The sequence below is a fragment of the Sarcophilus harrisii genome, chromosome 4, assembly GCF_902635505.1.
Source record: "Sarcophilus harrisii chromosome 4, mSarHar1.11, whole genome shotgun sequence".
Taxonomy (NCBI): Eukaryota; Metazoa; Chordata; class Mammalia; order Dasyuromorphia; family Dasyuridae; genus Sarcophilus; species Sarcophilus harrisii.
In genome coordinates, this window is record NC_045429.1 from 324631704 (window position 1) to 324644835 (window position 13132).

Below are 13132 nucleotides of genomic sequence, written 5' to 3' on the forward strand. Positions count from 1 at the left end.
AAATTAGTATGGATAGATTATCTTACTTTATTCTTATTTTTAGAAGTTATGCCTCTCAATGCTGCCCAAAATTCCATTGGTTTTTAGGGATAAGACATCATGCTAATGGCTCATATTGTTTGTAGTCCATCAAAACTCCAAGAAAAACAATTAAATAAAATTGATTTTTCTTTCTCCCCAAGCAATAAGACTTTCCATTTCTCTCTATTGAATTTCATCTTAAATTCAGCCAATTGTTCTAGCCTGTCTCTTTTGGGATCCTGACTCTATCTAGCTCATTAACTACTGCTTCCCCCTTAGTGTTATCTACAGACATGATGTCTTTACCAAATCATTGTTTTAAGATATTAAACAGTACAAGGCCATGCACAGACCTCTGGGATATTCTACTAGAGACATATTAATGCTAAACCATTAACAAACTAATCTTTAAGTCCAACCATTGAATCTGTTTTGAATCTTATATAAATATATATATATATATAATCTTATATAATTTAGGGTTATCCTATCTCCCCATCTTCTCCATAAAGGTAGCTTGGCATTTTTAATCAATTGTTTTGACAAAAATCTAAGTGAACTATATCTACAGGTTTCTCCTGATTTACAAATTTCATAATCATTTCAAAAAAGGAAATAAGGTTTGTCTGGAATGACTTGTTTTTTCTTCCCTTTACTACCCATTTCTTTCCCAGTCAGGTCATTGGCTTGTCATTTACAGAATTTCCTCTTCTGTTTTTTACAGATTAGTCCCTCATCTTGGAATATATCTCCTGTTTTTCATGATATTTTAAATATTACTGTCAGTGACACAAATCCCACCCACTAGTTCATTTAGTACATGAGAATATAGCTCAGAGGTGTCAAAACATATAGCCAGCAATCCCCTGAGTGCAGCCCAAACCAGATGGAAATGTTATTGGGAAATATTTAATAAAAACCAATAAAATATAATAAAACATGGATAATGTTAAATTATAAAATTAAATTCCACATGTTGTCTGCTTATGTACACATTATTGGACCCCATTTTTATTTGCTATTGCATCTGGTTCAGGTAACCTGAATTCCTTAAGGGCAACTAGATGTTTTCTCTTTCTAATATTAATACTTACTAATACTAATTCCCTTTCAGAAAATTTTGTTTTGTCTTTCCACACATAAATAATTCTCCTCAGTAGAGAAAAAGAGAAGCAAAATAAGAATTGAGTAGCTCTATCTTCTCTCCATTGTCAGTTATGATCATCCCAATCTCCTGAAACAGTGATCCTTATCCTTTATTTCTTCTTCTTTTTTCTCACAGTATATTTCCTTTTTAATGTCTTTTTTTCCCATCATCCTTTGTTTCCCTAACTAGACTCATCATTTTGGGATGTAGCACTTCTGATGAGATTTGTGAAGGACCATACCACATTCATAATAGGGTTCTATTTCTTGTCCTTGCTCATATCATCCATATTTTTAAAAAGTCCACATTTCTTAGCAAGCTCCTTGTATATTCATATCATTCTCTTTGGACTACTCCCATTTTTTTCTCTTCTTTGGAATTGTAAGCCCCTCCAGGTATACTGCTTACTGTCTTTGCTAGCAACATCAACTCCTCATTAATAGTAGTAAAATAGAAGAGTGTTTAGGAACTTTGTCTAACTTACAAAAAGTGAGTCACCACAATTATCTTAGCTACTAATCTATTCTCATTTTGCTAATGAGGAAACTGAGCCCCAGAGAGGGTCAAATGACATTAGATGTGCAACATAACATTATTTTGGGGACAGTATACATCATATGTTTTTATTAAACATGTCCCAAATTTCAATTGAATAGACTATTTGATTATTTGGAATTGTGGACAATTTGGACATATAAAAATCCACATAGTCCAGAATTCCCCTGTGACCCTCCTAGTCTTCTGTGAGCTTTTAATGAATATTTATTTTCAGGTAATGTAACTTTCCTGGACCCTCTGAAGATCTCATTTATTCTTCCTTTTTGTCCCCTGACTTTCTTTGAGATTTCTTCTTGTTCCCTCTTACATCCTCAAGGGTTCCTTATTTTTGCTACTCACCTCCCCACTGTCCTTAACTTGATTGCTCCTTAAAAGGAGCATCTTTAGATGGCCCAATGAAAATGGGAATCCATTTAGCCAAAGTGAGGGATACATATGTGAGATTAATCTTAAAAACAGACAAGCAGACAATTAATAAAAACAAATGAAGGACTCCAGATGAAAAGAAACATTCAACAAATATATTCATTTGGGGGCACATGAAGCTCCTTTTGGATGTAAGGAAAACTCCAAAAAATCTGCAAGTATTTTCTAACTGCCCCACATGCTAAGAATGAAATAGTTCCTACGTGCAGCTAGAAGGTGTAGTGGATGAGCACTAGTTCTGGAATGAAGAAGGTTCAAATTCAACCTCAGATACTTTATTAATCGATATATAACTCTGGTCAAGTCATTCAAACTCTACTTGCCTCAATTCCTCATCTGTAAAATGAGCCGGACGAGACCCAATATCTTTGCCAAGAAAAGCCTGAAACTATTCTTAAAAATAAAAGGCTTATATTCTAACACCGAATTTTTATGGATTTGCAGATCACTCTCTTAAGTGTATTCTGAATTTCTCCTATGTATATAACACATAGTATTATTTAGAGCAAGGTGGATATTGCATAATCCTCATTCCAGAATTGTTTATTTTGGTTTAAATTGTTAAGGATCCATGAATAAGAGTATAAAAATTGTACCTCTAAGTTGTGTGAGTATAGTGGGGAGGATAATCCTACTTCTTTTAAAACCATTAAAGTATTAAACCAATATTTTTGATAAAGTGACAAAGTAGGGAGTTAGGAAGAGGTGGTGAGAAAGGTACTAAGTAATTTAGAGGATCACTAGGAAGAAACAGGTTATTTCATCTTCTCAGCTGCAGTTTAGGCCAAGATTTCTCCTATCTTGGTCATTTCTATCTGGTGACAGCTCAGTGACCTTTGGAAGTGACCATTTGGTTCTAATTGAGTCCCTGGCTACTCTTATTTCAGAAGTTGCTATACTTGATGCTCCTGCTTATCAGTGGGCTTCCACTTAGCTAGTCACAAGACTGAAGTGCAGTGCCCAGACAATGAGAAGAAGCTTTTTTTCCCTAATATCAACCTTACTTTATTTTTTTTAGGGAATTAGAACATCTGAGTTCTAGTACTGTTACTAATCTCTTTACAAGGCTCTGTATACCATTTTAAAATTACAATAAGCATGATTTGCATTCTTGATCCCCTCATCAAAATAAAGACTCCTTACTCAAAAGAGACCTTGAAAGGTGCATATTGGTCAAATAAGGAACATTTGTTCAAACATTTGCAGGAACATTTTGGCAAAAACAGATCAACTTGGCTCCAAGTTTATAGACCCCCAAGTGCTAATTGCACTCCTGAAATTGCTAATGTATCCCTTATTATGATCTATTAATTTAATTCTTCAGTCCTTGTAAGTAACCAGATAAAAAAGCAAAATCAACTCGTAGAGGAACAAAAGTCCATATGTCATGTTGCTCAGTGTCTTGTGCATTTAACAATGAAGGATGTATGGCAAATTTGAAGATATTAGATATCCAACTCAATGCTGGACCCTCTTACATCATGTAAAGTAACATAATATTGATTTGAACTTTAGGGATATAGTATGCTCTGTTTATTTGGATTTCATTAGGTTTAACTTGTTATCATGTTGAGCTTTTCAGTTCTGTATACAGACAGGTTCACCTGTTACAGGCTGAGCCACATTAGAAAATGTGCAGTGATAAAAGAAAGTAATTAAGGGTGAAAAAAAGCAACAACATTATTGTGTCTTGCACTGTACAAGTGGAAAGGGAAAACAGGAGGGAAGCAGGAGATTTTAAGAGAGCAGATGGATAACAGGAAATGGAGTAGAGGCAAAAGTGCTTCTAATTTTTCCTCCACAGTGAGGGATTTAAATAACAATACTGACCTGAGTATTCTATTTTCACAATGAAATTGAGGTGTGCTAGCTAGAGTAGATTTTGATAACAAGGGTAGATTTTTGTCCAAGTAACTTTGCCAGTTGAAATCCTGATCCTCAAAAACTTTGCATTAACTAAATCACTTTACTTATGTCCTTTCTTTGTCTTTTCCTTCTAATTCTGTATCATTTTCTTCTGTGTTATTTTTTTGTACATCAGAGTTGAAAATAAGTTAATGATTATGTGATAAAATATTTGATTTTTTCATTGTATATACTTATATATATGTTATTATTTAGAGAGGCAGCTTGGTATGGCAAAAGCTGGTGTTTATAATCCTTGTAACTCAGAAATTATAAATTCAAACCCACTCAATTTAAATATTGGCTCTAATACCTAGGTATAGGACCTAGGTATAGGAGAGAACTATGAGAAACACAATTGACTGTTGTATATAATTGGGAAAAGTGTTGTATTTTATCACAGAGCTCTTCAGCATAGTTTCAAGCGTGTTCAAGCTTGAGATGGAATCCTGCCTCAGATGCTTACTAGCTATGAGATCCTGTGTAGGTCACTTAACTTCCCTGCCTCAATTACCTCATCTGTAAAATGGGGATAATAACAGCACTTATCTAATAAGGTTGTTTGAAAATCAAATGAAATAACAGTTGTAAATAATTTTGTAAACCTTAAGATGCTATATAAAGACTATTATATACTATTTCTTCTGCTAGCATCTTCTTCACCACTACTGATCATGGATGTGACAAAGAATTACTTGTTTACTGGGGTAGCTTCAAGCTATCAGAAGCTTAGGAGACTTAGCCAAAATGAAAGTTTATATAACAAGGTGTGAACTTGGAAAAAAGAAATATGAAAAGGGCAGCTAGATGGCACAATAGATAGACCCCAGTTCCTGAAGTCAGAAGGACCTGAATTCAAATCCAGCCTCAGACACCTAATATTTATTAGCTGTGTGACTTTGGCCAAGTCACAATCCCAACTGCTTCAGGGGGAAAAAAAAGAAAGGAGATAGAAATTAAAATGCAGGACTGCCAGAGCTAAGGGATCAATAGAAGCAGTAAAGCAAGTTGGAAGTTATGATCAGGTTAAAGAGATGGAAAGAGAAACACCCAGGATGGTGCTTCTATGATGTTCCTGAATCTAGGAGACTCAATAGAACCTGGGAACACAGGATCCTGATTTCAGCAAATTCTACCCTGCCAGGAGAGGTGTGCAATTTCTGTCAGATAATTCTGAAACCTAAGTTTTTGCCAGAGGGCTATGAGTTCTGAAGTGACCCCTGTTTTTTTTTTTTTAATTCTGTGTTGAAAGGCTAGGGAAATTTGAGAGAATAGATCATAAACCCCGTAAAACCTACACAAGAACTACATACAATGAGAGCAGAAAATGATTTTATTTCTCTATATTTCTCTTTATATTCTAATTAAATGTTTTGGCTATTAGAGTTGTTCTTTGCATGTTCTATAAATAAAGACTATTTCACTGCTAAGAATTTGGGCTATACTTTGTAAAAAAAATTGCTTAAAACAACTCCCACATAACCCAAGAAAAGCAAGAGACTCCAGAGTCCACCATTTCTGGGGACCAAGCATTCTTTGTAGAATGCATGCTAATCCTTGAATTGTTTGCCTCACAGTGTTGCTGCGCAACTTTGTAGCCTATAAAATGCTATATAAATGTGAGTTACTATCCTTATTATATTATTGTTTACCACTGTGGGACTTTAAAATGATTTTAGTTTGTATCTAGCATTCCAGAATTATTAGAATTTTAGACACAGGCTTCCAGAAGTTTTTCTTAACTAATTTCCCTACATGTAGATTCTGGCTAGTCCTTATCTTCCGCAGCACTTAAGTTCACTTTGTCTTTACGATTTACAATTTATATTATGTAACCGTTTCTTATATGTTTGTATAATATCCCATATGGATTGAAAGCTTCTGGAAGACAGGGTCTAGCCTGTCGACTTCTTTTTATCCCTTCACAATACTGTGCAGGGAATATTTTATAAAATTCAGGTCAAGGTAACACTGGAAACAACAGGTAGTTTTGGTGGATGGAACTCCCTGGGGAGTTTATATTTCTTTCTAGTAAGTACTGGAATGTTCAATTTGCTTGCTCTCCCATATGTAATTCCCTCTTCCTGGGCCAGCCTGGAATTACTTTTTTTTTTTTTTTTTTTTTTTTTTTTGACTCTACTCTGGAAGGGAGGCAATGATCTAATCACTACAATGCTAGACTGGGAGTGGGTGTTGTAGGTGAGCTTGTAAAGCCAATGCCTTCTTAATTCAGATTTGACGTTGAGACAGGAGAAGAACTCACCAGACATATTACTGATCATTTAACAAAGGAAAGTAGTGTTGACTTTGCCCCCAACATAATAAGGATACAGAACTGAAAATGAAACAGCAAATAACTTTTTTCACGTCCATCTGGAAACTGCATCTGATGTGGTAATTCTTATAATCTCAGACACCCGCCAAGTATGCTATACCCCAGCTACTTAGGGTACATTTTTATCCCTCCAGACCAGAAGACTGTATCAGGGAAGCTGAGATCAATCAGGCTGCATAAGGAGAAGAAGTTGTGACAGGAAAGCACTGCCCCTATCACAATCAGAAAAACCTGAAATTAAATTCTATCTCTGATAATTATTAGTTGTATGATCAGGGATGAAGTACTTAACCTCTCTTGGTCTCAATGTTCTCATTGGTAAAATATGAATAATAATAATACCTGTTGTTAATAACAGTATTTAACTCACAGCTCAAGTGAGATAACATATTTAAAGTGATTTAAGATTTCAGATATCATTAGTATTACTACTCTGGAATTAATCTCCACATTGAATAGTTCTAAAAATATGACTGGGAGTACCCAGGGATGACTGTATGCATGTATTGCCTCATCCTTCATAAATACAGAAATCTGTAGTATCTGTACCATGGATTAGACCTATCTTTCCAATGCAATTTTTACTACATATATTCTCTTCAGGCATTTATTTTCCAAGGAACATATGAAATCATAAAAAAGTCTTTTGCTCTTGTTTAAAAAAGTCATTCATTCAAAAGAAACTTTAACAAAATATAATTTGGTCTGTCTTCCATTACAGATCCAGTAGGGCAACAAGATGTGTGGTCAAATGATACCAAGATGAAGAGGCAAAATCGAGAGAGAAGAAACTTAGTTCCATCTTCACAACTAAATGCAGATCAAAAACCACCCGAAAAAGTCTCCAAAGACTGGACTGCTCTTTCCCCAGCTCAGCCGTCTTTACCTCTATCACCATCTTTCCAAGGAGCAAATGGTTCCCAGGCATTGGGTGAATCCAGTGTACCATCCCTTATGTCTACTAGCACAGTGCAACCAAGAAGGGCATCAGTTAGGTTCAGAGATGAAGACTTTTACTCCTTTTTAGAATTAAATACAGTTAATACTCTAGGAGGAAATGAAGACACTGAGGATATTACTCATTTAGAAGAAGAATTTCTACTTGCTGGTATACAACCACCAGGTTCTCCTTTTAATAACAATATTGGATTTAGCAGGATATCAGTAACTCAGGTTGAAAACCACAACTCTGAAGAAGAACTTGAAAACAGCAGACCTAGTTCATTAAAAAGAAATGAATCTGGTCATCGCTTATTGAGAAAAAGCAATTTAATGGACTCAGCTCTTGAACAGTCCTTGTTAGGACAAAGGCTACCTCGAGATCATAAAATTTCTGATGGCGATTCCACTAAGGAAAATGACTGTGTTGATGATGAAGCTGAGAAAACCTCATTTAATACATGGGGTGTGAAAAATGAAAACAGACAAGACAATTGTCTTAACTTAGAGACTTTACCCAATGAATATAGTTTTGTGGAAACTAGATCTGGGAATCATACTTTTAATAGAGACAGGCAATCTTATGGAAATAATCCTTGGAATTCTTTTGATTGCTTTCCTTCTACTAGGTCAGCAGCTCATAGGTCATTATTGAATTCATCTTATAATACCCCAAGATCACTACTCCATTCTGCACAGCGAGCTGAGGTCCAGGCAAACTTATCCTTAACCCCTGTTGCCCTTCAGAGTTCAGATGCAGAGGGAAACTCAAGATTTTATGTTCGCCGACCTTTATCGCCTATTAGAAGTCGAAATCCCTCTGCCGGTTCTGAAAACCAAGATGCTTCACTACCAATAGCCAATGCATCTGAATTTTATGTCAAGGAAATAGAAGAGAAGAACTTAACAAGTCAATCACCTGAGACTATACTAAATACTGAAGATGTCTTACAAAATTCACAAGATGGCTCATCCTCAGTGGATCCTCCCAGCTCTCCTCCATTAAGAATGAACTTCAGAGGCCATCTGCATATGTCAGAGCCAATAGAAGAGGAAATACCTTTTACTTTCTTTGCAGTGTCGGATTTACCAAACCAGATTGAAACTGAAAGTAGAATGGCAGATTCTAACTCCATAAATGTAAAGGAGATTAATCAGACAAAAGCAGATCCTGACAAACTGAAGAAACTGCAAGAGAGGTGAGAAGTTTTCATAATTATATACATAGAATTTTGACCTAACTTTGCCAGGGCCATAAAGTATTTTTTTTTAATTGGGAAGTTGTAAGGCAATTACAGTGAGAGAGAGAGAGAGAGAGAGAGAGAGAGAGAGAGCACTTCCTTAATGATTCCTAAATGATTCTTTGTTATAAAAGTATTGATTTCATTTTTTTGATCTTGGGAGTCATAGGGAGAAATGATTTTAAATTAGTACTTTAGTAGGTCAGCTTGTTTAATTCTTCAGTATTCCAGAAATGATGATTTTTCACATTATCTTATTCTCACACCTTCTGAAAAAAGACAAAGTATCCAGACTAAGGGGTTTCTGACTATTGTGTCTATTCCTCTTTCAAGGGGCTTAAACTAGGATGATTTTTTTAATTGAAAAAGTTTTTTTCTCCTAAAACTGGGAGACGCTCAGCTCATGACTTCTGAGGATTGCCCCATAGGATTGAGCTCAGATCCAGACATTCAATTGCTTTAGTATTTGAACCTTCCAAACATGTAAACATTTCCCAAGATGCTGCCACAGTTACCGCAACATTTTAAAGTTCCCTGTATTGTTTTAACCATTTCTTCCATTTTCATATGCTTTTTTCCTCAAGCATAGGGAAAAGAGGATAAGATCATTATAAGGACTTTTCATTGGGTCTTTGGGCAGATTTTAGGACATTTTAAATTTTTAAATAGCCTTATTGGCATATTTAAATGTTGCCATTTTAAAAATTTATATTTTTCCTGTTTTAAAAAATGTTTTGATAAATTTTGTTTTGAACAGACACTTCCCATTAAATATTCAAAAGTACATTAGCCTAGAGTTTGTTGTTTAGTAATCTCAAAGAGGTATCTTTAACTTATAGTTTGATATGACATCAATGTTGTTTTTGTCCAGTTTTACTGACTTCTAATGCTGATTTTATTTAAAGTCATGATGTAGACAATTCTCTTGGATCTATGTCCTTCACTCTTTTTCACTTCATACAAGTCTTGCCATATTTGTGTGAATTCTTAAATTTCATCATTCCTTAAGGCACAGTAAAAATCCATTACTTTTTTTTTTTGCTTTTTTAAAAAATTTTTAATAGCTTTTTATTTACAAGTTATATGCATGGGTAATTTTACAGCATTGACAATTGCCAAACCTTTTGTTCCAATTTTTCCCCTCCTTCCCCCCACCCCCTCCCCTAGATGGCAGGATGACCAGTACATGTTAAATATATTAAAGTATAAATTAAATACAAAATAACTATAGATGTCTAAACTGTTATTTTGCTGTACAAAAAGAATCGGACTCTGAAATAGTGTACAATTAGCCTGTGAAGGAAATCAAAAATGCAGGCGGGCAAAAATATAGGGATTGGGAATTCAATGTAATGGTTCTTAGTCATCTCCCAGAGTTCTTTCTCTGGACATAGCTGGTTCAATTCATTACTGCTCCATTGGAACTGATTTGGTTCATCTTATTGCTGAAGAGGGCCACATCCATCAGAATTGATCATCATATAGTATTGTTGTTGAAGTATATAATGATCTCTTGGTCCTGCTCATATCACTCAGCATCAGTTCGTGTAAGTCTCTCCAGGCCTTTCTGAAATCATCCTACTGGTCATTTCTTACAGAATAATAATATTCCATAACATTCACATACTACAATTTATTCAGCCATTCTCCAACTGATGGGCATCCATTCAGTTTCCAGTTTCTGGCCACTACAAAGAGGGCTGTCACAAACATTCGTGCACATACAGGTCCCTTTCCCTTCTTTAAGATCTCTTTGGGATATAAGCCCAGCAGAGTAACACTGCTGGATCAAAGGGTATACACAGCTTGATAACTTTTTGAGCATAGTTGCAAATTGCTCTCCAAAATGGTTGAAAATCCATTACTTTTAAATGAGATAGTATATGTAAAGGTCTTCGCAAATCCTAAAGTGCTATATAAATCTTAACTATTATTATTATCATCTATTCATATTTCATATTAATATTTTGTTCATAATTTGTTGCAGCATTCCTCAATTGCTGAACATATATTTTTGTTGCTAGCTATTGAGTATCACAATATGGTATCACAATATTGAGTATCACAAATAATGGTATATATGAAAATTTTGTACTTATGGATTTTACTGTTAATAATATCCTTAGAATGTATTACCAGTAGTGGGATTAGTGGGTAAAGGGTGTTAAACAATTTATTCCTGAGAGAGGATTCTGGGAAGATGGTAGAGTAGGTCAGAAAATTCCAAGCTTTCCAAATTTCCCTTAAAGACAAAATAGCAACTAAGGGGGAACATTGAGCAGTAAAAATAAATAAGATTTGGGGAAAAACAGTGGAGGTCTTAGGACAATCGGAAAATATTATAATAAAGATACTAGAATGGAAGTTTGACCCATGTGAAATGTAAACAACTCTGTAAATGCTTCAAGACTAATTCCACTGAAATAGTCATGTAGTGAATGCTAAAATTAGCTGGGTTGGGAGGTAGCTCTAGTGAGGGCTACAGCCACAGGAATTTTCCCCTCTAGATAGTGTAAAAGTGTAAGGGGAGTGCCAATTGAGGGCACTTCTACTGATAAGGAATCCCAGGCCCAGATGTGCTGCTGAGATGTGACCTAGGGTAGAAGGAACCAGCACACGCTGGGTAAGTGCAGAAGCAGTGGGCCAAAAATGCTGTGGCTATGGGTATCTACAGGAGAGTGGAGCCCTTGGTTTCTGGTTCTAGGCCCACTGGAGTACCAGGGGACAGAGGTACCATCCCACCCACCCCAGGAGGAGAGGTGATTATACTGACAATCTGCTATAAATAATTTTTTTTTCTTTTTAAAAAATGAGCAAGCAAGGGAGAAAGAATCCAACCATAAAAAGTTATTTTGGGAATAGGAAAGACCAGGATTTATTTTGAGAGGAAGATACTGAAGCAAAAAAAAGTCTCTCCCATCCCAAAGAATAACATTAAATTGTCACTTGCCCCCATTCATAGAAGAACTTTAAAAAAGACTTTAAAAGTCAAATAAGAAATTAAAGATAAACAAAGAAGAATCCAAGAAAGACAAGAAGATTATGAAAAGAAAGTCAACCAACTAGAAAAGGAGATCCAGAATCTTAAAAAACTGTCTCCTTAAAAATCAGAAGAGGACAAGGGGAAACCAGCAAAGTTATAAGAGACCAAGAAATATTTTTTTTATCATATTCATGCATTTTATTGCAATAATACAAATTTCATAGCATTATTCTTAGGGGAAAGAAAATTCATTATTAGACACATTGCAGAGATATTAATGTCAAGAATTTTCAACTAAATGAATATGTGATGTAAGGAAAGAGAGGTTTCCATGTTGCTTTTTGATGTCAGAATGAGGTTTTTTTTTTAGCTCTGGTCTCCTTGATACCACTCTATTGCTTACTAAGCAAAATGTTTCTGTTTTTATTGCTTTGTGTTATTTTTCTTTTATCTAGCTTGCATTGTTGGTGGAGAGCAGCTGCTCACTTTCTTCCACAGACTGTACAATAACATTACCCATAAAATAGAATGGCTTCCAAAGGTAGACTTTGGAATTTCAAGTGACAAATTCAGGAATGTTAAGATTTGGAGAATATCAGAAGTATCAGTGTAATATTTCCAAACAATACAATACAATTTCTTGTGTAAGAGAATTTTCACTGTTCATTGGCCTTCCCCAACATTACTTGATTACTCTCCAGAGATCATGATACTTGATGAAAAACAGTGGCATAGGGATGAGCATCTAGTTTTATCTGTAGATTCTGTGAAAATAAAATTGGACACAGAATGATGCTTCCAATATGTAATTGGTAGGTTTGGACTTATTTCTGCAATTGGAAAGAGGGAAAATAAAATTTGCAAAGAAATAGATGACAGATTTTTTTCCACCCACTTCTTTATGAAATTGACTGGAAAAAGTGCAACCTCACCATTGACATTCAAATAATTCCTTTTTTAGTTTTATTTATTTATTTTTATTATTATTATTATTTTTTAATTTAATAGCCTTTTATTCACAGGTTATATGTATGGGTAACTTTACAGCATTGACAATTGCCAAACCTCTTGTTCCAATTTTTCCCCTCTTTCCCCCCACCTTCTCCCCCAGATGGCAGGATGACCAGTAGATGTTAAATATATTAAAATATAAATTAGATACACAATAAGTATACATGACCAAACCATTATTTTGCTGTACAAAAAGAATCGGATTCTGAAATATTGTACAATTAGCCTGTGAAGGAAATCCAAAATGTAAGTGGGAGACCAAGAAATTATAAAGCAAAATGTAAAAAGATCTTACAAGGAAAAGCTATAGGAACATCATAGTCAAATTCCAAAACCCCAATGTCAAGGAGAAAATATTATGTGCAACAAGAAAAAATTCAAATATGACAGCATAATTCTGAATGAAAAAATTGGACATTCATTGAAATTTGATACCTTCAGGATTTCGTGGCAAAGAGAAAAAGAAGGTAAATTTCAATGACTAATTTCAAGGGTCTTGGATAAGGACAAATTGTTTGTTTTATATATGGAAATGTAAACCATATGTCTAAGATTGTCTTTAGTAA

The 13132-nt window shown here is 34.8% G+C and overlaps 1 protein-coding gene across 10 annotated transcripts in view; it reads left to right on the forward strand.

The window, feature by feature from the left end:
• MARCHF10 (membrane associated ring-CH-type finger 10) overlaps positions 1-13132 on the forward strand; it is a 214170-nt gene that overhangs the window by 120473 nt on the left and 80565 nt on the right. For all 10 annotated transcript variants that reach the window (XR_004233832.1, XM_031965918.1, XM_031965919.1 and 7 more), the window contains one exon: positions 7114-8530. Coding sequence is in view for 9 of the 10 variants with exons in the window: in XM_031965918.1 (XP_031821778.1) it covers positions 7114-8530 (1417 nt within the window). In the remaining variant the exon portion in view is untranslated. The remainder of the gene's footprint in view (positions 1-7113; positions 8531-13132) is intronic.